Here is a 27,280-nt window from a genome sequence, read left to right as displayed (position 1 = left end):
TCAAGATTGTAATATTTGTTTCACTTCATAACACTTTGACATTTGACATACTGCTTAAATAAATGTGCTTTTCAATTTTAGGCTTTGATCATCATTTCATGCATAATATGGGTTTAAAATGAAATTTGATTTTTGATTTTTAGGGTAATGTTTGGATCTTGATTGCTTTATTTTTTTGCTTTTAGCGGACAACTTCATTATTCTGCAGTTTTATCTTACTTTTCAATTCAATTCAAGTCATTTTAAATGACTGGTGAATACAAGCAGCAGCTATCACAGAATTGTAAAAGAATTCAAAAACAAATATAGCACAACTTCCTTGAATACACTTTGTAAGACAGGGCTTCCAAAATGTTTCAGATCAATCCGTGAAGGCTGTCTAGCAGGCTTACTGGAAAATGAAACAAGCAAGCAATCTCCGGAAGAGCGCTGTTCATCATTCTAGTTCGAGGTCCAGAGAATACAGCTGCTTCCTCACATGAACAGGATTTATCTAGATATTAGAAGAGCTGTGCCAACGGCAATTGTCTGAATTACTGAGATCTGAAGTTAAACTGATTCTATCCCTCGAGTAGAAGGTAATGTCTGAGTGAGCTCAAGAGTGAACGGGGAAGGTCTTTTTCTGGAGAATTCACATCAGTCTAGATGAGCTACAGTATTTACTGACCACCCGACGAGACTGGCAGAGTTTGGTTTCACTAAAATGAACTACATACAAACTACACACAACGATATTATGTATACAATTCCTTCATTAGATACATAATACATCCTGTCATTTGGTATACTCATCACAAAAAAAGCAATTATCAAATAAATCATTGTAGCCTACCATTAAGACCATGTTTTCATACTTGTATGTGTTGGAAAACATTGGGATTGGGCAATTTCTATATAATATTTATTTAATATTCAACAATTGTGAATAAAATAATCCACACATCTATCTATCTATCTATCTATCTATCTATCTATCTATCTATCTATCTATCTATCTATCTATCTATCTATCTATCTATCTATCTATCTATCTATCTATCTATCTATCTATCTATATCAAGATACAGCCATAAATTGCACATGCAATTTATTTTGCTGCACTGGAAACCACATAAAAGATTGTTGATTTAAATGCAAACATGGGAAAACAACCTGTCAGGGATAGGCATAAATTATAATTTACTTGTGAATAAAAACAATTGTAATTTTTACATACTTGTTCAGGGATAGATAACCAGTAAAATGCAGTTGTGCCATAGACAGACATTTTCTCCATAAGAAACATCAAGCCCGTTTTCACCTGTGGGAGCCTTCGTTGTAAAGCAGATAAATATTGCACAGTTCTCCAAGGCTAATAAATATGAGCATAGGGCAGTGTGAATGAATGCTTGCTGTGAAGAAAAGCAAAGAAATCTCCTTATTGAAAACACAGATCTGCATATTTAGGCACAATAGCGAACCTTCCAGAATGGCAAAGAATACAGGTGGCAGCACAGATGGTTAAATGGGGAGAATTTATGAGTCTGGCATGATGATCAGATTATCAAGTTATTCGAATATTTAGGTAGCAAGTAAAATAATAACAGCAAAGTAGCGCTAGCATCTTTAGAAAACATTCATTCTTTAGAAATTGCAATAATTCAATCATTTGATCAAAAGTGCACTGATTCTAACACTTTTTAAAATCATGACCTTACTGGACTATTTTTTTTAATGCAAGTCATTTATAACTTAATCTTTAGTGAGAATATGGCTTATACAAATCGAAACAAAACCATTACTCCACATCATGTTAAAAAATGAATGATATTAACATTAAGAATCAGTTTTGTTGATGCTGATATATGGAGATACCAAAGTTTTTTACTAAGTAATGGAAAAATATGTCAAATAGAAAGCACATAATGATAAACTGAATGGGTCTACCAGTATTAAGTAATAACTTTAGCTCCAGGTTCCAATTGAAGGCAACATTGAGAAACCTTTAAATAAAACAAATCTTCCAACAGATAACTCATATGGCTTTTAATTCTATAAATTCAGTTGTAAATTAAATCATCATAGATTAATTTTCTTTTTTGGTTATTTCATCTTCATACTCATTTCTTACAAAGTTATTTTTAGCAAAAAATATTTAGCAAGTGTTTCATTACTGGGCCCTCTTCAGACAATTTTCAGAAATCACTACTACTGGGAGGATGCTCGCAGCAAGGAAGCAATGCAGATAATCTCTCAAGGTGAAGCTGAATAATTTGCAATGACTGCTTAGCCTCTGATCACATCTGGGTGTTCACAGGTTCCAGATATCCTGTTTACAAAAATAAACACCTGGACAATGTCCTCTTTGCAGAACTGAGCCGTGTCCAGTTGCTTCTTCTTGGTAATATTGCTGGTACAGGCAGAGTGGATGGTGTGGGTGGTGTTGCCATTGGGAAAACAGAGAAATACACACCTTAGGCAGAGAAATGTGAAAAGAGCTGCAGAGTGAGCAATGCTGCAAAGACATCAGCTTGAAGTTAGACATTTTAGGGAACATTTACATAAGATTTTTTTTTTTTTTTTTTTTTTGAGTGAAGGGCAGCTTTTAAATAATCTATGATATAATATCATTGACAGGCAATGTTCATTATATATCGTTTTGTAAGTCCAGTGCTGGAAGAAAGATATAAAAATCAACAATACCAGACCGGGCTATTTTGTCTAAATGATTTATGGGACAAAATGTATTGCAGATCCAATAAGGACAGAGAATCATAATTTAAACTAATTAGGTATTAAGCAAGGAAATGCCTTATCTTAAGCTTTGTTTAGCCTGTGGTACTATTCCACACAGGCCAGGGTGTGAAATGAGTATAAGGATAATCATACTCAATCAGGAGAGAATGGAGTTCCTTCTCAGTTTCACAATCCTACCATCAGGACTTGAGGTTTAGCAAGAGATAGAAAAATAAGTGTTTTTACTCCTGACATAAGTAATAGTTATGATACAAAAAGCCAAGAGCAAGACATTTTCTGCTGTAGGAAACCTTCCTTATCAGCAATACTAGAAAGTGTCACTGAACCAAGCTATTAAGTAAAGATGAGGGACACCACAGAACACAAACTATCTGAAAAGATTCCATGTTCCACAGAAAAGATGAAAAATTTTAACTTTTTTAGGTAACTTTTTTTTTTTTTTTGTCATAACAAACCACCTGACAACACCCACCTGGTTCAATTACCATGTGGCAACACAATAGTATTCAGTCTAACAAAATCCATTTAGTTTGAATCCATTCCCTTGTCAGTTTAAAAAAAAAATTACATTTTTGCTAACTTAGTAAACAATAGTCATCTCCCATAGTAGGTAATAAGATTTCCATTGAATCTTTGTTCCAGATTTTTCTTGAATTATTAATAGGCAACTGTTTTCATCAAAACATTCACAACAGTGACTTTTTTTAAGGATGGCAGATATTCAAAAAATGTTGTCATCTATAACATAGTTTACCTACAGGATATTTAACTGGTACTACCTTGATATCTGATTACCTAAAGATTCTGTAGCATGGCCTTACATCATTCAGAGGTTCAAAATTAACTGTAAAGTCCTTCCCATACTTTTCTCTACATAGAAACAAGATGGAGTAAAATTTAAAAAGTTAGGTGAATAAAAATTGTTTGAAAGAGCTATTCTTCCTTGCTATGATCACACAGACAACTGCATCGTTTATGTGTTCATATAGATCTCTATCTTTTAGAAACACATTTGGATGCTAAAATCACTGTTTTCTTTGTATCTGCTTTCTTTCAATGCTGTTGCCTTTCAAATTGAAATGCCAAAGTTGTTTTTTCTCCATCTCACTTCCCTTCCCTTGGAGGAGAAAACAATAAATATGAATGCGTTAGTATATGTATGCCAAATAAGAGTGTGTGTGTGGGGGGGGGGGGGCTCTGTGTGTTTTTGAGTCATTTATCATTTGGAGAGCTTGCTTGTTCACATGCACACAGCTTAATAGTCACTCTGAACCCAGAACCCAGAGAACTAGGATGGGGAAAAGTGTTTTATTACTGCAACCCCTTATACACACACACACACACACACACACACACATATACATATACATAGCAAATTAATTACTTAAAAATCATACAATGTGTTTTTCTGGATTTTTGTTTAGGATTCCGTCACTCACAGTTGAAGACTAACCTTTGATAAAAATTACAGACCTCTACATGCTTTGTAAAGGGGGAAAAGCTGAAAAATCTGCAGTGTATCAAATACTTGATGTCTCTCTCTCTCTCTCTCTAGATAGATAGATAGATAGATAGATAGATAGATAGATAGATAGATAGATAGATAGATAGATAGATAGATAGATAGATAGATAGATAGATAGATAGATATGTATTGGTAAATAAACACTAATAGAAACACAACAACATGTGTAAAAATGTAAGCAAACAGAACTTTTCACACATATGTACTTTGATTTTGTTTTTCCATGTCTGGAGGTGAAGGAGCAGATGGACAAAAAGTCTCTCACACATAAATATATTCTTAGAAGACCAAGAATAATGCATTTTAAACTTTATCAAAATGCAGTTCTAATGATTTTTTTTATCTGATCTTCAATCAAGACCGATCCAAACTACAATAAAGTACTGGTACTAAGCAGGTCACTGTTGAATCATTAGAAATAATTATTTTCTGTATGTTACTATTTTAAGTTGCAAAACATACCATATCCTTATGTTGTAATTTTATGTGTTAACAAATATGCTTTTACTCCTCATAAAATCTCTGCATGCCCTTCTTGCCTCAGTCTCAGTGAGCTGTATATTCAAGATGTCCAAACATATCTACAAACACAGTTTATATCTCAAACAGAATATGTCAACATTTTTTCCAGCAATGGCAAAAAATCAAGCAAGTCATCCAAGTGTAAAAATGTGTTCAATTTGAGATAGGCTTTCTCATGATGAACATCTCACTGAACAGTCAACACCATTAATCCCATGTATATGTATGTACTATGTATCCCATAGTATCAAGAATGAGTGGCTACAGCAGATCTTTTTGTAGGAAAATGTACTGTTGTTTTAAAGAGCACTTAACAACTGAATTATATTACATGCAGTATGATAATTTATTACCCCTCTATGCATACTCTTCAACTTCTATAAGTCTTGCTGTGATGTGGTAGCCAGATTAAAATGTTTAATCACAACTGTGCGAGATGAAGAAATGTACGTATCCCTTCCTCAATATTGAGATGATGTAAAGTATTTCAAAATCAAGGGAATGTGACATGCGATTTAATCAAAAATAAAGGAAATGTAAACCAAGAACTTTCAATAATTTCCTAAAAATATATGTTGGATCTCATCAAAGATTTCATGAACTTACCTTCGAATCCTTTTTTTAAAGTGATTATCAACAATGCATCATAAATTACTTGAAATGCATATCTTTACCATTCTACCAGTGGCTTACATATTTAAAATTGTGAATAGAAAAAAAAGCAGTTTCATTTAAAATTTGGAGAGGCCCTCAGTGATAGTGGTGATTATAGGTACCTTGTCTTTGGAGAATGGGGCCTTAAAAGTGTGAGGTACCCTCGGTCTAGAGAGTGTCTCAGTATAACTAAACTTAGAAATCCTCATGGCTTCTCTATCAGCATTTGAATATTTTCTTGAATATGCACTTGTAAAATGAGCTATTAACGTCTATTTCCCTGCATTATAAAATAGGTTTGATATTTGTTGGGAGATCAGAAATGAGATGCTGAACATGAATTAATTAGGTTCAATCAAGTAGTTATATTCCAGCTTATTGTAAGAAATGATAATTAATATTACAATTAATTATTATTCCAATAATAATGGTAAGAAATAACATTTTCACCATTTGAAACTACGTGAACCGTTTCAAGTTTTGCCATAATGAGCATATGGTTTCTTGCATCAAGCGACCGCCATTAAGCAGGCCCTGAAAGTGTCCTTTTTAAACTCTTATTGTATTACTTGCACAGTGGATCCATACTATTTTCAAGCTTAGCTCTGCCTTCTGCAAAACACATCTCTTGGGATCATAAGACAGGAGTCCTGTGTCGCTGCACAACCCCAAGCCTGACTCGCACACACACTGAGAAGCGCATATTATAATGCTTTACCTTTAGCAGTTGAGTCCAATCGCATATTCCCAGTGGCTAATGTTAGGGAACTTGGAGTTCAGGTTAAAAGAGAAAAACTTTGAGGACACAATAATAAATATACATATTTAGCAACATATTAACTAATGTACAAATTAATTGGTTAAAAATGATTCATGCAGCCCCAAATTGAGAGAAGCTTACACATGCAGTAGAACACTCCTCAGGAGGTGAGCAGCACTGAAGAAGAAAACCAAGGCCATTTTAATGAAGTTATTGCGGCCATTATGTTGTCAAGAGCCCTTTGCCTCCAAAGCCATGGCGGCGTCAGCGTTCTTGCTGTGTGGGAGTGCATATCAATGTGTTCCTGAAGGGAACAACCTTGTTTATTGGCTTGATTGAAAGGACAGAGGAAAATAGGCTGTTTTCCTTTTTCACAAAGTGATGTTATTTCCTGGGCTAATAAACACATTGATGGGTGAGGAAACATTGGTACAAGGCATGAAGTCCTGACGATTGCACTTTTTTTTTTTTTTTTCATCAAAATGTGCATGGCCATTTACTACGTTTCAAGGAAAAACAAAACAATATGTCAGTCCCGCTTTTCTCTGTATTTTTTCAATGGTCTATTGTGATTAACATATTATGTGCACATTGTGCACATTGTAAATTGAGCAAGGGATCACATTAGAATGCAGATAAAACAATACACATTGGAGAGGTATTGTTATTTAATTAATATAAACAGGGGACATTAATATAAACAGGTGAACAATAACAGTATTTGCTCCCTAATTTGGAATGGTCTGTTATTTTGCTCCACAAAACTGAGATGGATAAAAAAGATGTGGATTACTGTCAGCAAGATATTTAAAACAAAAATTAAAGATGGAAAGGAAAGCAGCCACAATATTTCCAGCATTTTTTAAATTGATTACTTAATACACTGTTACAGGCTTCGTCGGATGCTCTATATTTTATTGTTATATGTCTGTCACTTTATTATACTGCCTGTGAAATGGGAGGTGGTAAGTAAGGCTAGTTTGAAAATTAAGTGTAATTAATACTGGCCCTATAATGTAATTGTACATTATGATGTGGTATTGAATTGATTGGATTTATTCCCACTAAAATCAATATTTGACACTTTGGTCTGCAAGTTTAGAGAAGACATTAGTCAAAAAGCCTTGTGTCACAAGTCACAGGGGTCTGGTAAGTACATCATCTGACATTTGCTCAGGAAAGTCCTCTGCAAACAATATATGAATTCCTGGCAAGAAACCAATGTAAACAGAGTCATCCAGTTCCTCACATCATCAGCATTTATATGTTGCCTTTAAGCAGGTTAAATACTTGTGGCTAGTTCAAAAAGATAAATGGGGTGAACTTGTACACACATATTAATGAAAACAAATCTAGTTATACATTGGCAATATGAATAGTTAGGCAGAGTTCTGCTGTTTTGAACATTAGCATTTCTACTTAACCGTATACTACGAATTCATAAAGTCTGAAGCTACACAAACAAAGAGGTTTATGAATGTATTTCAGCAGCTTTCCCTGCGGGTAGGGTGAAATGGTGCAGGGTTTACTGATGGCTTCACACCAGTAAGCACATGCTTGTAAGAGTCAGGGTTACGAGTCACGACGGACATTCAAAATGCTCTCTGGCTATGAATAAAACAAGACTGTGCCTCTTTGCTCTAGAAAAGAGAAAAGTGGTTAGAAATGTGTGAAAATGTGTGTTAGCAATTGGCCTTGTTGTATGTGCATAGCTTCTTTGGGTGCATTACTTTTGAGGTTAACATTGTATATTTTAGAAATTATTTTCACTAAACATGCTGATTCAAAATGCAGTTAAGAATGATAGAATGCTTATTTGATTATAGTTCCAACATTCTATGAAAATCTGTCTTGATTTTATTGTCTGTGGTAAACAAAAAAAAAAAAACAATAACATTAACAGGGGAAAAGGAAGCAGAATAAAATGTCTCTTGATCATCTGTCTTACTTGCACAGGGATGATCTTTGAATCCTCAATGTTGGTAAGTGACTGACACTAAAGCATTGTTTTAAGATAAGATAAGATAAGATAAGATAAGATAAGATAAGATAAGATAAGATAAGATAAGATAAGATAAGATAAGATAAGATAAGAACAACTTTATTAATCCCGAAGGAAATTGTTTTTGAAACATACGTAAGTGTATATATCTCATGGGATATAACATGGGAGATATTTTTAGTATTTAATGCATTTCATAGAAAAATAATCATAACAAACTATTTTTAATTGAAAATGTAAATGCGGGTTTAAGGACTTGCATTGTATATTCAATATTAATACTTTAATTGCTTTTATTTGCTACAGACAGCTATCTAATGCCCATTCTTTTACGAGGCATCATTTTCTGCCTTCGATCTCATAAAATACAATTTTAAAGAAAGACTGAACACTGGGGAAAGCTTTATCACAGTGGGTAGCACAATCTAATATTTCTGACCATATTGTTGAACACAATATATCAAGAATGACAGTTCAATTTAACTAGCAAAAATGACAATAACGGTTTATTGGTTTGTGATGAACTTTGTTATATTCTTGAAATGTAGCTTTCAGAATTTTTTTCACTATATTGATAAATTAGGTACTGAGGGCACAGCACATCATCACTTCACTATAATTCAAAACGGTAAAATATAATACAAGAGAAACGTATCAGAGTACATCCTAGTAATGGATCATTGATTAATTTGTGTCAGACATTCTCAGGCATCTCAGTCGTTACTTCTGAATATGACACTGGGACAAAGTGATGTTTCAAATGCATGTATTCATTTCCGTGTTCTTTTTTTTCTTTTGTGTTTTCAAGATCCTATTGATTTTAGACATACTCCGGGATGTGACACTTGTAGTATAAAACTACTAGTTTCATGTACTGCTTGACAAGGAAAAAATCATGTTTCTGTGAACTAGGAAGACAGGGTTAATACTTTCAAAGTATCTAATAAAAAAAAAATAATAATAACCTTCCACTAAGTATGCTCTCTCTGTCTCTCTCTCTCTCTCTGTCTTTTGTTGTATGTACGTATGTATGTATGTATGTATGTATGTATGTGTGTGTGTATGTGTGTGTGTGTGTGTTTGTGTGTGAGTGTGTGAGAAGCCCTCCCGATTTCTCACTCTCTTCTACTCTCTTGCTGTGAGTGAGTGTGGTTGTGCAGTCAAGCATTTAAGGTGATTGGATATCCAAGTAGTAAAAACTAGAGAGGGACTTATTTGCTGCCTTTTTTAAACCCAAGACAGAAGCTGAACAGATTAGAGACGTCCCATCACCAAGATGCAGAAAATAAAATAGATGGACACATGAAAATAGAAAACATAAGGTCAAATTGGAGCAGCAAAATGTTTCAATCTTAATGTATATATCAGTATGTTGGTGTTACATATTTTATTGCCTGTTTATATATTGTATAGTTATTTTATTGCCTATCTGTATAATTTATATATATTGTTTATTTTATACAGTTTTATGTTTGTATTGTACAGGACTACAGATGGAAATTAGCTATGAGCTATAATCTGGTACAAACATCTCTGCCTCAGTGCTCAATGTATTTGGATACTGTCCTAATAAACTTCTAAACAAACAAACAAACAAACATAACATGGCTCTTTAAACTCACAGGTAACTTAAACACAACTTAAACTCACAGGTAAAGCATGGCTGCATATTTACAATTAAAGTTTTCAAAAGATCTCAAAAGATCTGTCTGAAAAAAACTGAATAAATTATATGTAGTTTACATTTGCCCATCCATCCATCCATCCATCCATCCATCCATCCATCCATCCATCCATCCATCCATCTTCCCTAACACGGAGCATCCACTCCACTCCACTTTTTCCAGCTGAGAACCATGGTTTTGGATTTGGAGGTGCTGACCCTCATCCGGGCCGCAGCAGATTTGGCTGCGAGCCGCTCCGTTGAAAAAACACTGGAACCCAATCATAAGGCTAACAAATCAGATCACCTCAACACTCTTGCTGCACTTAGAAATTCTGTCCATATGAACAGAATCAGTGACACAGGGCAACCCTGATGCAATCAAACTAGACGAAAAAGAATCAGACTTACAAACGGCAATGCGCACCATGTTCAGACACTGATCATAAAGGACCAGTACCTCATCCTCCTGGAGCTCCACCCCACACAGAATTCCCTGCAGGACACAATCTAATGCCTTCCCCAGATCTACAAAACATATGTAGACTGGTTGGGAAAACTTCCATGTGCACCCAAGGAACCTGCCAGGGCTACAAAGCTAGTCCATTGTACCACGACCAAGGCGAAAACCACTCTGCTCCTCCTGGATCTGAGGTTCAATGACCAAGTGCACCCTCTTCTCCAGCACTCCCAAGTAGACATTTCAAGGGTGGGTGAGGAGTGTCATCCCCCTGGAGTTGAAGTACTCCCTCCGTTTCCCCTTTTTAAAAAGGGGAAGTGTACCACCCCACCATCCCAGTTTGCCAGTCCAGAGGCACTACCCCCTCCTTCTTCTAAAGAGATGTGTCAGCAAGGACAGCCCTACAACATCCAGAGCCTTAAAGAACTCAGGGCAGATCTCATCCATCCCTGGGGCCTTGCCCCAGAAGGGCGACTTCAGCTCAAGAAATAGGAAAGCTTATCCTAAAGTCCTTTTTCCTCATTGGGAGGAATATTGTCAAGATTGACGAAATCTTGGAAGTATTCCTTCCACATATTCACAAATCACGAGTGGCGGTTGGTATAATATCCCGTAGGAATATATTGTTGCCTTAATGTTGATGTCATAATGTTGATGCCTTTAATGTTGATGCTTTAATGTTGACGATACGTATACTACATAAGCGGTATCCTCCAACCGATATTTGGGCGTCTTCTTCTTCTTATTCTTATTCTTATTCTCACTCTGGAATATGCTCTGCCATTAAAGCATACACCCGTTCTAACGTCCCACTGATCGTTCTTGTACACACGGTACATTTCTCAAACCGAGAAACATTACAGTCAGTAGCCCACTATCCCCACTGTACATTGTGATGACGTGATTCACGCCCGAGTTTTTGCCTCGGCAACCACCAAAGCTGCAGGCCACTCTGAAACCCCACAGGCCAGAAAGGCTCGATAGGACTCTTTCTCCAGCTTGACGGCATCCCTCACCAACAGGGTCCACCAAAGGGTTTGAGGATCATCCTCTCAACAGGCAGACAATTAGCTATGAGGGAATTAGTGATATGCTAATCCTCCAGCAGTCCTGGATAGTTGCCTTATATCTGCTTTTGCTCTTTGGTTGCCTATTATTTCTTTGTCTTATTCTTAACACATATGCATAAATACCCTTTAGAAACAGTGAAACACACATGACATAAGTGAGAGGAAAACGTATCAACCCGCAAGTCATGAAACCCCTAAAATATCTTTTACAAAAACAAGTCAAATGTTCAAATATAGACATGTCCTCTCAATAATCGTATCCCACCGAAGCTACTATCCCAAAAGTAGCCCCTGATCACACTTGTCAAGTGCAAAACTATTCCACACTCTGCATAAAAGGTTCCACTGGTTTCACTAGTATTTGGAGAGTGCTTAAGTTTGATTATGTGTCGATGTCACATTATTCAGTTGTTTGTGAGAGTGTTTCATTGTGAATGTAAAAGCCTCTCGGGTGGATATGTTCAAGGTTTTTCAGAGCGAATTTGAATGACAGTTAACTGCAGAACAATAGTCAGTAGCAACTTCACTTCGAATTTCCAAAGCTACACTAACACAGGCAGAACTTTATTTAGGTTAATTGTGTATTTAAAATTAAACAGACAACTAACATTGTTTCTGCTGCTCAAAGTGAAAACACATATAAATCAGCAAACATCTGAATGACACTGACAATCCCTCAAACATTTACAGGCTGTGTTTAACTCAATTGCGGTTTTTTTTGAGAAGTAACTTTTCAACAGCAAAGCATACATCCTCCAACTGACATAATTATCAGCACTCAAGCTACAAATGGAAATGAATTGATTGGCTGTCAATTTACTCCAAATACAAATTCCAAAGTATGTTCTATATGACAATATCATTTCTGTAAATTTTCATTGCAAAAATAAGTGTTTTGTAAATTATGGGATGCTGTTGTAGGCTTTAATATTTATTAATCCCCATTTACCAAAACATGGCATTTTATCCACTAGTTTGGGGGGAAAATATCATATCACATAAAACATAAATGCAGCCTTTTCAAATGCTTATGTTGTTTTTTTTTTTTGTTTTTTTTTTTTTTTTTTAATTAATGACAATCTGATTTGGTTATTTTAGAAAATAACCATAGAAACACAAACACACACACACACACACACACACACACATACACACACACAGCTATGAACCATGGATGCTCGCCACTCGCACAGGCAGCACCTGTCAGCTGGTGTTCTCGGACAGCCAAAAGCGTATTTGTTTCTCCTTCTCTTTCTCCCTTTTGTCCGTGTGAGTAATTTGACTGAAGGTTTCTCTCTTTTTCTTTACCAACCTCTCACCTCTCAATCTGCTGCGTCTTACTTCACGCCTTTCTATCTGTCGTACTTCATAACAACTGTCATACCACCATGAGAGTTTTCGGTTTCTGTTTGTTGCGTTTGTGCATCTCTCTCTTACTTTCTCCCTCTCCCCCTATGTCTCTCTATGTCTCTCTCTCCTTCTGCACCTGTGAGTCAAAACAGACTCTCTCAGTCTTTCTCTGCCTTCCTGCTCATTACAACCCCCAGGCAGCCACTCCATCACACAAAAAGGGGAGAGATAAGCTACAAGAGTACACCTGTGCCTGGTATGAATGCCAAATCCTGAGTCAGTGACAGCCAATTCCAAGCCCAATAATGGAATTCGTGAACCTCAGCTTCAGACAAATCAGCCTGACAGCTTTATCTCCCGCTCTGACTTTCATAGCACGTTACAAACTTCATTATCAAATGAGAAAAGCCATCAGTTTGAAAAAAAAGATGAAAAAAAAATGCGATGCTGCCACAACAAAGCTTTGAAGAGATTACCATTAGTAAGCTCATTTACAGACGTAACAGGTGAAGGAAACTGTGAAACATTCATTTCTGACAAAATTCTGCTAAATGTTTTTCTTGCTTTATTTTTTTGTCAACATGTTTGCTTTCAATACCAGAATAACGGAACTCTCCATTGCTAACTTTTAAGAATGAATTAATAAATCTGTTCCTTTACAGTTACTGTACAGGGAGAGTCAATTCTGAGAACGGAGACGAAGGAATACTTCCACAGACAAGGAGTCAAAAGCTTGAGCAAATGCCTGTTCCAGACAAATGTTGAATATGTGGGTTCTGCTCCGTCTCAGCAGGCCTTCCAGAATGTCAAGGCCATTCACTGTGTTGCTCTGGTGGTGGACGCTCCCACCCTGCATGAAAAAACCTTTCACACGCCAGGTGGATGCTTACATGATGACTTGCGTTCGTTTCTTTATAACAAATTTAACACACTTGTTTACCTACTCCTTGACTGGTAAAACCATTTTGGTGTTTGTATATGTTTGGGCATCCTAGTTGTTGTTTTTAATGAGACTAAAGGAATTCTACGGGTATATTTTCATTGATTGGCTGAGAGAATTCTAAACGTGTGAGCACACACCAATACAGCTGCTGGATGCAGCTGGGTAACAACCTTATCAATAGCCAAAATGCTTAATTAAAACAAGAATATATTAAGTAATACATTTCCAGTGCATTTACAGAACAAACAAATGATAGTGGGCAGGCTGCTCTCAATCAGATATACTACATGACGTTGGATACAGTTGGATACAGAAAAGAAGGGTTTGAAAGAGAAGATTTATGGATGTAGCGAGAAAGGATATGAAGTAAGTTGGTGTGAGAGAGGAGGATACAGAGAAAAGGGTTAGATAGAGAAGGTTGATTCGCTTTGGCGACCCCTGAAGGGAAAAGCTGAAAGGAGAAGTGGCCCTGTATAGTATTGTAACAATGTATTTAAATGTAATGTTTCTTTGTATGAAGGAGAATTTTGCAAGCAGGTTTTAGATTTTATACTTTTGAGTATTGGAATGAACATGTTTCTCACAGCTCTACTGAGCACGCTCTTTTTGTGAAAGTGATACAACTTTGATTCTCCTCTTCTTTGTTTGTTTATCTTTTGGCTTGTTCATTCGTTTTTAATACCGTATCGGCTGCTCGATCATTGAGTATGGCGATGAAGATGTGAGGGAGACGGTGAAATATTTTATCAGTTCGGCACCCCAACCTGTCAGAAGTTCATCCTGTAGCAATGAATATAATAATGAGAATGGTAAACTTCCTGAAGCCATCCCCTGTACATCTTTTTCAAATGCTTAAAAAAAAAAAACATGACGTAAATGCTATCAATTGTCTTACATACACCCGCAAAAATGTTAAAAATGCTCAGAGCTATTGGTCCATGGCAAATCTCAGCTTTCGCAGTTAAGAAACAAAAAGCAAAATAACCTGTTTTTTTTTGAAAGGATTGAAAATGTTGGGATGTTGGTCAAGTTTGGACATTTAAATGAACTTACTTTTGAAATACAGGGCGGGCCTAATCAAGATGGCAAGTCCTCACAGGGAAATAGATGCTGTCAGTATAGCTGTGGAGCGAAAGTGAGCACTTTCGCAGGTCTATTTTGGGTACACAAAAAGGGAGGCAGTTTTATGTGCTAGGAAAACAATTTAGAACAAACATTCATCGTGAGCGTCAATCAGCAGGGAACATGAAAAATTAGGCCTCACATCTCGAACTGTACTGTCAAGTGGTTTGTAAGATTAACTAATTAAACTTATGAGAAGTTTTAACTGAGTTCCCCTGGTTTAATTGATTATTTTGAACAATATAATTTGCATAAAGTTAGATCTCAGAATGAGTCAACACAATGGTAAAACATCATGGGGCCCATCAAACCCTGGAACCACAGCTAGTACTGACTGAACAAGCTCTGGTACAGTAAGAGCACTCATTGATAAACTGCTGTAACCACAGGGCACAGAAGCACACATTTCTGACTATATCAAATACACAATAAAAGCTTTCATCCACAATATCACTTGTACAGTTAGACCCAGAAATTTTGGACAGTGACACAATCTCCATGATTTGGGCTCTGCATGCCACCACATTGGATTTGAAATGATACAACGGAATGGAAGTGCTGACTTAAAAATATATGATTAAACATGTAGGAATTGTTGCTATTTTTATACAAACACTCCTCATTTCAGGGGCTCAAAAGTGATTGGACAAATAAACATAACCCTAAGTCAGTGGTTCTTAACCTGGGTTCGATCGAACCCCAGGGGTTCGGTGGGTCAGTCTCAGGGGTTCGGCGGAGGTCAAGACACACATTGGTGATGACATCACTGGCTGCAGGTGATCATGCTACATAGCTTGGCCTATCCGTGCTGCAGGGATTTTGGCGCGATCAGTTGTAGTAACTTGTGACTGTCGTGATGGTACGTCATGTGATTTCTTTCTTAATATTTTAATCCCTTCATACTAATTATGTCGGGCAAAAAAAGAAAGCGGTCGGAAGAATACGTACAATACGGATTCACATGTATGACGGAACGTGATTGGAATCGATGTCCTAACTGCATGATTTGGAAAGACAAGGTGAGCAATTCTAGTCCAGCACCGGCAAAACTAAGGGAAGGCTTCCTTCAGCTGCATGGAGATGGGAACTACAAGAACATAGCGCTTGCTGAATTCAAGGTGAAGGGAGCCAGATTCGATGAAAAGGCTACTCTGCCTGTTCTTTGTACCATCAACGAAACGATCCTCGATCAAATAAAGAAGGGTTCGGTGAATGCGCATGTAAAACAGGTGGGGTTCAGTACCTCCAACAAGGTTAAGAACCACTGCCCTAAGTAAAATGTTACCTCAATATTTTGTTGAGAATCATTTCCCTGGAACCCATGGACATTATCAAACGCTGGGCTTCCTCCTTTGTGAAGCTTTGCCAGGCCTTTACTGCAGCTGTCTTCCGTTGTTGCTTGTTTGTGGGTCTTTCTGCCTTAAGTTTTGTCTCGAGTAAGTGAAACGCACGCTCGATTAGGTTGAGATCTGGTGATTGAGTCTGCCATTGCAGAATATTCCATTTCTTTGCTTTAAAAAACTCCTGGGTTGCTTTTGCAGTATGTTTTGGATCATTGTGCATCTGTGCCGTGAAGCCCTGTCCAATAAACCTTGTTGCATTTGGCTGAATGTGAGCAGAAAGTATATCCCTATACTTTCAACATCCTGTCTTTTGTCAAATTGTCAATAAACACAAGTGAGCCAGTGCCATTTGAAGCCATGCATGCCTATGCCATCACACTGCCTCCGCCATGTTTTACAGAAGATGCGGTATGTTTTGGATCATGAGCTGTTTCAATTCTTCTTCCAAACTTTCTTCGCCCCATCATTCTGGTTCAGGTTGATCTTAGTCTCATCTGTCCAAAGAATGCTGGTCCAGAACTGGTCTGGCTTCCTCAGGTGTTTTTTGGCAAAGTCAATTCTGGCCTTTCTGTTTTTGAGGCTGATTAATGGTTTGCACCTTGTTGTGAATCCTCTGTATTTACTCTCATGAAGTCTTCTCTTTATGGTAGACTTAGATACTGATACACCTACTTCCTGGGGAGTGTTCTTCACTTTTGTGAATTTTGTAAAATGGTTTTTCATCAGCATAGAAAGGATTCAGTGATCATCCCTTGTCTTCTGTGGATGTCCAGGCCTTTTTGAGTTCCCAAGCTCACCAGTGCACTCTTTTTTTCTCAGAATATACCAAACCGTTGAACATTTCTGTTATCTTTCTGATGGATTTCTTCTTTTTTTAGCCTCAGGATGGTCTGTTTCACCGCCATTGAGAGCTCCTTTGACTCCATCTTGTGTGTTCGCAGCAACAACTTCCAAATGCAAATGCCACACTCGGAATCAACTCCAGACCTTTTAACTACTTCATTGATGACAGTTTACCGAGGGAAGAGCCCATGCAGCCTTGTTATTTTTGCAGCCTTCTGAGTCAATTGTTCTATTACTTTTGGTCCCTTGAAAAAGAACCAACAACATATTAAAGAGCTTCAGTTCCTAAACCCCTTGCTCCAATTCGGATGTGAGTACACTCAAATCCCAGCTGAGAGGCTGCACTTAAAGCCCATATTGATTACTGTATATAATTGGAACCTGAATATGTTTCATAAACAGCTAAAATAAAAAAACTTGTGTCACTGTCCGAATAATTCTGGGCCTAACTGTATATGAGGTATATACAACAACTGCAATGTTTTTTCACATGAAAATATGACAGTGGTCATATTTAGATGTATGACAGCAGCTTGGTTAAAAAAGGAGTAACAGAACAAGAGAAAAAGAGCAACAATTAATTATGTAATTATTGATGAAATAATATACTATTTTCTATTTTCTTGCGATGTGTGCTCATAATAAACTGAGTGATCTTATTAACTGACTTCTTATTGAAATTAGAAAAACAATGGAATTTGATTGGATTGTTTTTCTTTGATAAGGAGACACATTTGCCATTATTGAAACTTTTTAAGAAATGTGACACGTGTGTGTGTGTGTGTGTGTGTGTGTGTGTGTGTGTGTGTGTGTGTGTGTGTGTGTGTGTGTGTTTGTATATTATGTACTATGGAATTATAGATTTAGTAAAGTGCAGACTTTGTATGACTGACTGGATCAAACTCTTTGTGCAGGTAGCAGAACACTGTCAATAATTGAAGAAATTTGATTTGTGCATGGTTGTGTGTGCATATGCAAGCAACAAAACTGCATAGACCACTTTACAGCTATGTGGGTCTTACAACTGTGTTTTTTTTGTACTTAATATGAAGAGTTGTCTTCTAGTCATATTAATTTTAGTCATATTAAATATCTCAAATTTCATAATGTGAGGACTTATTCATTTCTCAGGAACTATTTCAAATGCTTTGCAGTAGAAGTTTAATGTTCAATATCAAAAATAAATTGTCCAGCCGGGGCTTAAGACCTCGCAGTGCAACTGGCAGTTGGACTTCCTGACTGGAAGACCACAGGCAGCACAGGAGCAACAAATCCAGCACAAGTTCTCTGAACACAAGGTCCCTCCAGGATGACTGGAGGGATATGACTGCCTCCTGACACACAACTCCAACCTCAAGTAAGCCGACAATAGAACTAAGTTAATCACAACAATGGAGTCCAGACAAACTGCAGGAGTTTGGTCGAGGTCTTACTGTTTGGTGCAGTGCAAGCAATCTCCCTGAATGTGGAAAAGACGAAGGAGATTATTGCGGGTTTTAGTACAGAGTAGACCCAGCACACTCCTCTGACCATCAGTGGAGAGGGTGAGTAGCACCAAGTTCCTGGGTGTGCACACGTCAGAGGACTTCTCCTGGATCATAAACACTGCATCACTGGCCAAGTAAGCATCTCTACTTCCTTTTCTTGCCCACTGTCCACCATGTGCACTTTCTGGAGGCACCATTGAGAGCACCCTGAACAGCTGCATCACAGTATAGTATGGAGCCTGCAATGTTTTCTGTCATAAGACCCTCCGGTGAATAGTTAGAGCAGCCTCCTCATTGCAGACGATCCCTCGCATCTATCTCACAGCTTCTTCAGTCTGGATACAAAAAATAGGCTGGGACCAGCAGACTACAGGTTGTCAAGTAGCTCAACTCACTCCCTGCTCTGCCCCCTCTACCTCTTCAGTCCCCCCCAAAACACATTCAAACACACACACACTGGACTTGAGTGCCCCTAAAATTTGTTTTGGACTTTGTCAATAACCTTGTTCCCTTTGTCATAACTTGTTGTAAGTGATATTATAATTTTTTTATGACTGCACAAAAGGTCTAAGAGATGCGCAATTTCAATCCTCCTGCATTTGTGAAACATATGGCAGTATTGGAAATAAAAGTGACTTTGACTGAAAAACAAGATGCATGACTTTGATTTGAACTGCAGTTAATTCAAACAGCTCTTTTGACACCAGTCTCCCTTTAAAGTGCCGTTTTTTAAAAAACATTTTTCATTTCGACAGAATTATTTATATTTTATACAAGCATGGAATGACAATAAAAGACTATTTTCACATTGAAATCGCATAGGCATGGAAGCATATGTCTAAGAGGCATGGTCTTTTTCAGGAATAATGGCAAAACCCTTTTTAAATACTTCATTAATCCCTTGCGAGATATTACCAACATTCTGACAGGCTCGGGGGAGCTCAGAAATTATACCAGGAACTTTCGGTTCCAAGACAACTGTTCTTACCACCTGAGCCACACCACCCAAAATATACAGTGGTTTGAATAAATAATATATGACTTGAAGTCTTATGCATACTTTTGTCCATGTGCAGAGAGCCTTTGAGAAATTAAAAAATAAAGCACATTCTTTTGCTATGTGTGCTTGTGCACCATTCTGCATGAATCTCCACAAATAGCTTGACTGTGAGTTATCGTGTGAAATACCACTGTGCAAATCCCAGACATTAAATCCATTTTATGTTGCAGGCTGACCTGAAAGCCCAAATTGTTCATATGGTTGCTCTCTCACTAATTGGAGATTTAATATGCATTTGTTTACAAAATATAAAAATGGAACTAGGTTTGGGCTCGGATTTAGGTCTCGTTTCAACAATACATTGAACACATTGATTATAAGACCACATATAAAAAGCTAGCTGGACGACAAATCAAGTCAATACAACATCAGGAAGGGTTTTACAAGATTTAGCAAGAGACCTGTTTTTTTTCTTTTCTGTTGTCAGAAATGTAGCATGTTCTTCTTAAAGCTTGAGAAACATCCTCCTTTATTTTTTTTTGTCTCATCAAACGAACTTGGTGAGGTGAAGTAATGAGATTATTACTTACCAAGCCCAGATGGGATCTCAGGACATGGCGGCAGCGGCTTCGGGGAAGGCGTCTGATTAGTCTCTGGTTGCACGCTTGGCCCTAGCGTCTCGCCTGTGGCCATGTAACTGGCTAAAGTTGTGTTTGGCTTGGAAAGGTTATAATAGTAAAAATGATGTCCATTCCCTGCGGCTCCACTAACATTATTCCTGGATCCATTTCGCCCGTTGTTGAAGCGGCTGAAGAGGTCAAAGTGCTGCGAGTAGACGTCAAAGTACAGGATCATCATGATGAGGAAGTGGAGCAGGCAAAGCAGTAAGACACCTTTACAAATGCGCTCCAAAGTCCGACCCAACATCAGCCGGGTCATGGCCAGGGAAAGGGACTGGCCAGTGATGACCAGCCACGACAACGCTGGCGTGGCACTGCTACAGGCATGTACTCATCCCTACGGTCCTTGAGGCAATATCCACTGCTATTAGACAACTGATAAGGACATATAGCTCAATGATACCCCACCATTTGACTTCTGCAGAGGATGTGGGGTCATTAATAAAGACAGAGATGTTACACTGTCTGGAATAACTACACTCTGAGCAGTCTGCAAATTTTTGCTGTGTCCCAAGATTCCAAGCATGTCAAAGATGCTATTATTATTATTATTAGCATTGATACCCAAGGGTCTCCTCAATGCTCTTTAATTAGGAGGGAATAATGATAATTTCATTATAATGTAAAAAATAAGGCCCCCCAGTGCGATTGCCTTTGAGACATGCATCAAGTCATACCCCTTTGTAAGGTTGAAGCTACAGCTACAAGATATTGATGGTAAAAGGCAATTCTAATCAGTCTTAGGACTAGTTCTCACTTCTTCCAAGCACCAATAAACTCCATTAAACATTCTACGGTGTGTAGTTTTGAAGGATGTCGCAATGGCCTGTTCATGTGGATGAAGCTTGAGAAGCAGTTGATGGTCTTGACACCATTGATCTCTTGGATAGGACCTGGGTGAAAAAAAAAGGAAAAAGATGGAGAAAGGGATCTAAAATAAGGCAGCAAAGAAAAACATTAATATCTGTAATTGAATTACATGACTAATCACATGCCAATGTTGTCAAAAAACACATTTTTCTTTACCATTTTCTTTGCATTTTTACTTTCTTACGCCACTATACACTTAATATCACCAATGTGGTTTTGGCATGAGGCTGAAGGGAAATTATGTTCACTCAGTCAAAAAGAACTATTCCCAAAAAATGTACAAAAGTATTAACAACATAACCATCTATAAGACACAAGCAAACAATAAACAGAGACTTGAGTGCTCAGCCAAAGCAACATGCAAGTCAATTTTCCAGTCAAGTGGTTTGAAAAGCATTTATGATGGAGTAACTGAAAAAAGTATGTGTGTGTGTGTGTGTGTGTGTGTGTGTGTGTGTGTGTGTGCGTGCGTGTGTGTGCGTGTGTGTGTGTGTTGGCTGGGGGGTACTGACCATACATGCAAACAAAAGAAAAAGCACTTATGGGTATTCTGCAGGCAATACTGTGGTTGAAAACAAAAAATGAAAAAAGGCTGAGCAAGAGCAATAAAGACAGAAAAAGCACGAAGGCTATATTGTAGATGTACACATGCTAGTTGTTGATAAAGGCCTGTTATTTGATGCTAACCATATCACTTATCTGCTCTGATAAAGCAGGCCTTGTATACAATAACCTTTAAGTATATGCTTTGAGCTTTGCAAAACATTTGGATTTTGCCCTTCAGAATTATTTTACATGCCTTTTGAATAATTTTCTGTGCGGACACAGACACATAGACTGACTTCAGCTACAGATACTTTCACTACCAAACTTGTATTGCAATTTGATTGGGAAAAAAAAACTCAAATATCATAAAAAGTACATTTTGAATAATATCCAGCAATTTAACCAGAAGGATCAGACTACGTAATTTGTCATTTGTAGTAGACTGTTAAATACCCATGGTGTTACGTCTCCAAAACCTGTGGTATTGACAGAAACCCAAAAGTAGTAAAATTAAGTAATGGGCTTTGCAAGCTATCCTTGCCAAGGATATCAAGGGGTGGGAAAATAAATCATCGTACAATCAAAATTTCATAGTTTACATCCATAAAAGCATGTTCTACAGATTTCATTTTCCCAAAAACAAAAGGGAACACTGGGTTTTCAACTCTGAATGGCAGAGCTGTTGTTGATCCAGAGTAAACCACATTACATGAGAAAATTTAAACATAAATATTCCTAAAACTACTTGAGAGTTTTCAATAAACAACTTCGATGAAGCAGTTTCGAATAGATTTGGAAACCACGAAATACAGAATAATAACGTTTCAGGAACAAAAGACCAAATTGTGTATTCACATCGTTACCCTTTGTTACCAGGATCAAATATAAACAAAAAGAACAGATGAACTAAATCACTGGCCAAGGAAGGACTGATTGAATTTGATGGCAAATGAATCTGATATTGTAAAAAAAAACACAAATTTTAGAAAGCTTGGTGCAGGGAAACATCAAACAAAGTGTCCTTCTAGTTTCTATGTTTTATCTTGAGACATTTAGAAGAAAAATGCAGCAAATTGAAACATATGTTGAGATAACTAATCCGGGCTGCTTGTCCAGATACTTGGCTGCTTCTTGCTGTCATTTGTCTGGAGGAAATAAATTCAATCCTGCCAAGTACGAGCCTCAAGGGGGTTGTGTTTCTTTGCAAGTGCAAGTTCTAGTTAATGAGATAGATTACAACTAACTCAAGGACCTGGATGCTGCACGCCAGTGCTAGCACCGGTCAGACAATCTGCTCACCTGCAACTTAACTGGCACATAAGGGCTGCTGAACAACATTTAATTCCAAACATGCAAAGAGATAATTAGCCAGACCAATAACTCCCGACCAATCACTGTTGAACTGTTTATGGTAAAGTATGGTTGAAAAACAGCAACGGAAAAATAGCAGAAATGAGTCCCGCAAAAGGAATGTCTATCCTAACCTAAGTAACCCTATGCAACCATTATGAGTCACTTGATCCTACAAAAATAGTCTTAATAACCACAGGCTTAAGACCTCATGCTGGGGTTAAAATACAAAGTTATTACTGAGCTATGACATGGCAGGCAATCTCTTCTCATGTTAGGTATATAATGTATGTATATTATGTTGTTCCCACCAATGTCTGAATTTTGATATGCTAGCATTTGACCAAACCTAATTTTCTCAGTCAACAGACTATCTATCAGGTTTTTAACAATTCTTTATTTGTTTTTGGAAAAAAAGCTGTCTGTCACTTGCTGTTTTGTTTCGGTGGGAGATCTTATAGGGATTGGGGAGAAGGTGTGTCTCAGTATTTCAACTCTAAATGAATATGTTAATGTCATCTGATGCTCACAAGAGAAAAAAGGTCGAAAGAAAAGCAGAGATGGGGATGACATTGATACAGAGGAAACTAGAAGATATATGTAAGTAGTTTATTCAAGGAACCCTGTATCTCCATTTTTACAGTTGTAATAACTTTAATAACAATGTCACATCACAATATATCCTTCATGAAAAGACATGTTACAAGTAGTGAACTTTTATTGCCTGTTTGTATGTCTGTTAAGTTCCAAACAAAGTTGATGTCAGCGTATTACCTTTTAGTTCGCTGTTAAGTGCAGACATACTTGTCTACTCGCAAGAAAAAATATATATAATACTTTAGATAGTGAATGCACCCCAGAATATAACGACCATTATGTATGAAAACAAGTATTTTTCAATGTTGTTTGTATTTCTTACTTCCTACATTTCTAAGAGCAGACATTTCATAGTTCTTTTTTTTTTTTAGTTATCCACATAGATAAAACACATTGTGTCAAATTATCAATACCATTTTAAAACCATGCTTTTTTAATTGTAATATTAGGTGTACATGTGTCCTGCAATGAAATGGAGGTCTGTTCATCCAGGCCTGTTCAAATCAAATGAGAATCAAATATTAATTGGGGGAGGGGGGGTAACAATTATGTTACATTTGTATGTATGTAGTTTTGGGACCTCCACACCTACATAATGAAGCTCATACCAGCATTTAAAGTTCCAAAAGTTTTGTTTTGGAAATTATCATAACTGAATTGGTTATTAGATATGTGAGGGTAGAACTGGTCAAAGATAGGTATTTAATATTAAAATTTACTATTGGAAGACTCTGGGCTGAATAATCGCACTCTGAACTTTGTAACTTTGTATTTTTGATTATCTTGTCCATGATGTTTAATAAAACTTTGAGTAAAGGTGTGTGTCCCCCTACTACAAAGAGTCAGTATGTCCTCTAATTTGTGTGTAGCTGTTAGAGGATGTGAAACTTCACTCAAGGAGGTTAACACATGCACTAATTAATTGTTCATTTAATTATATTGCTGTAATTGCTGAATCATATGAGAGTATAGAAAGATGGTTGTATCAGAAAGCAAGGTTAATGCCTTACTATAGGGTAAACGACATTTACAGTGCCAATTACATTAGATTGAAACCCATTCTTTCAGCATATACAATACAACACCATCCAGTATCATTCCATAGGGTCATTCCATACTGTCATAACCACAGTTTTTAGTAGATATAGAACCTCAGTATTAAGTTCACCGGCTATCTTTAGACCGATTATTAAACTAATCAATTTGTCATGACTGCTTTTGTTAGCTCATTTACAAACTGAAGTTCGCTATATTTGCAAAATATAATCAAACAGACAAATAAAACTCGGGTGCCCAAATGGAAAAATATTATACACACACATACAGACAAGCCTACCGGTCTCCAGACTACCAAACAAATGGGTTCCCTCCAGAGCAGACGTTCAGTTTTGGGGGATTAGTTTAGTTTTGTTTTTGCTTCTTTAATGAGATATAAAGGTAATCTTACCCTTCACACTTCTGCTCTATAGTTTGCACACTGTGAATTATAAAAGACTAGCTCCAGTTACGGTCTCTCTGTCTGTCTTTGTATAGCTGCTGTTCAGCTAAGCTATAATTTATAGATTCTGAAATCTTCCAACATTAGGATTGTAAATGTCAAAAATGTGTATCAAATGCAACAAAGTTACTGGTTCGATTCTGACAGGGAGCCTTTCTGGGCGGAGTTTACATGTTCTCCCTGTGTCTGCATGGGATTCTTCTGAGTTGTTCAGTTTCCTTCCATAGCACAAAAATATGCAGAGGGTAAACTGGAGACCCTTAATTGCACAAATTTTATGAGGATAAGAGAGTGAATGGTTGTATGTCTCTATTTGAGGCCTTGTTCAGGCCTCATAAGAACTGGCAACTTGTTCAGGGTGTGCCCAACCTTCACCAATGACAGCAGGAATGGGATGATGCCCATTATCAGAAATATGGATAATGAATGAACTTAAGTGAGAAGAATAATCTCAGATCTCAAAAAACATTATTAAAAAATCACAGCAAGACAATACATCACAAGTACTGCTATGTTTTCCAGCCCGAGTAAATCAACATACTTCTACTTCATTTGCGTGGATAATTGTTCCAGATTAGCTTGGAACGCCCCTGTCATTGTGCAGATTGCAAACACAGACTCAAATCTGTTGAATTGTGTTGTGATATGAAGCCAGCATAAAATTAGCAGAACATCTAAAACATCTGTATCTTCAAAATTTAATTGCTGCACAGATGGGTGACCAGTTGGTATTTTGAAAGAGAACTGCCAGTGGTTGAAATCAAAAAGGTCTGCTGTAATTTCTTCAAAATAGCAGAAATATGTTCAACCAATACTATTCTGTTCCAGTATTCAGTTCGGTTCTTTCATTTTCAGTTTCAAAAAATCTTGCAAACATAACGTTCTGACTGGACAGCTGTCATAGAATGACTTTATAGGTTGTGTTCAGCATAAACTATGTGGAGGAGCAGAGGGTTAAAAGGCAAGCCAGGGGAAATTTAACCAGCAGTCAGCATGTTTATACAATCATAGATGCAGCAACCTCTAACACAGACAGAAAATAAAAGTGTGAGGTTGAGGAATGACAACAATTCTAAACTATGTTAATGTACTCCGACTCTTCTTCTCCAACAATGCGTTTTTCCTCTTCAATGCCGCTAAACTTTTCATTCCCACCAACACCACTTTTCAAAGCATTCAAAACTGCAGCCATGCTTCACTAAAGACCGAGACACACACAAAAAAAAAGAGAAATGACAGGAATGCATATTCAAGTCAGATTCTAAACAGGGTTGATTTTCAAGTATTGACAGAATAAAAAAAGTAATCTGCGTATATTCATCAACAGACTGGCAGTGCTAGATTATGAGACCAATTTGACATTCATTCATTACAAGAGTTTGTGATTATCATCAAGAAAACATGCGGAGTCACCCTGAATCTTAACTCTTGGGGGATATATGGTGCAGGTGGTTAGAGCCGTCGGCCTTGGAACCAAACATTTCTGGTTTGATTCCCGGCTCCTCCTGGCCTGTCAACGTGTTGTTGAGCAAAACACTGAACTTCTAAACGCACCCGCCATCCGTGAAGTGGCTGCCAACTGCTCACGGTTAATCCATGATGGGTTAAATGCAGAGAGGGATTAAAATAGTAAATGAAAAAAAAAAATAAAAATACATGTAAAAGCCCAGTGCTCCACTGAGACTGTTGGTATAACAAAAGATCATATTTATTGCTCTCATTTTCAATTGCTGTTACAGTAGTAGTTTGATAAAAGTTTAGTTGTGTAGTATAAATAGATGAGAATGGGAAGGAGTGGTTTTGTTGCTATATTTAATGCTGTAGGAGATTCAAGTCAGAAAACCACTAAATAGACAATGGAGAAAAAGCTAGTTTCCCTTTGACCCTGTTGAATAATGAAAATAAGAATTTACCACGAGTGATCTGTCATGAGGATGTATCAAGAGAGAATCACACAAAGAAAAGCACAAATCTATGACGACTTAGTGCACTGTTTTTCCAACAGTGACATAGTACTGTTATTATACAACCTGAAAATAGCAACAAATGAGTAACGGTTGCACGAAAAGGTCATGGCTGATCAGTACCTCAAAATAAGGAAATACATTTTGTGTAGCTCAGATATCCTGAGGTAATCCATACAAACATTTTACCTATCATAGAGTTTTAGAAAGACAACTTAAACTCACAATCAATGCCAGAGCTATATAAAAAGTTATAGGGATTAGCAGGCTCATTGAAAATGAAACAGGCTGGGAA

The 27,280-nt window shown here is 37.2% G+C and overlaps 1 protein-coding gene across 1 annotated transcript in view; it reads right to left on the bottom strand.

Moving 5' to 3' along the window:
- Positions 1 to 27,280, bottom strand: part of b4galt2 (UDP-Gal:betaGlcNAc beta 1,4- galactosyltransferase, polypeptide 2) — a 183,718-nt gene that overhangs the window by 136,759 nt on the left and 19,679 nt on the right. The window contains exon 2 of the mRNA XM_086176474.1: positions 20,071 to 21,053. Within this exon, the coding sequence (XP_086032600.1) occupies positions 20,071 to 20,419 (349 nt within the window). The 5' untranslated portion in view covers positions 20,420 to 21,053. The remainder of the gene's footprint in view (positions 1 to 20,070; positions 21,054 to 27,280) is intronic.

The sequence above is a fragment of the Fistularia commersonii genome, chromosome 28 (genome assembly GCF_037954325.1).
Source record: "Fistularia commersonii isolate RoL2024-O1a breed Wild chromosome 28, RoL_Fcom_v1.0, whole genome shotgun sequence".
NCBI classification, from domain to species: domain Eukaryota; kingdom Metazoa; phylum Chordata; class Actinopteri; order Syngnathiformes; family Fistulariidae; genus Fistularia; species Fistularia commersonii.
This window is presented reverse-complemented; position numbering and strand designations above follow the sequence as displayed.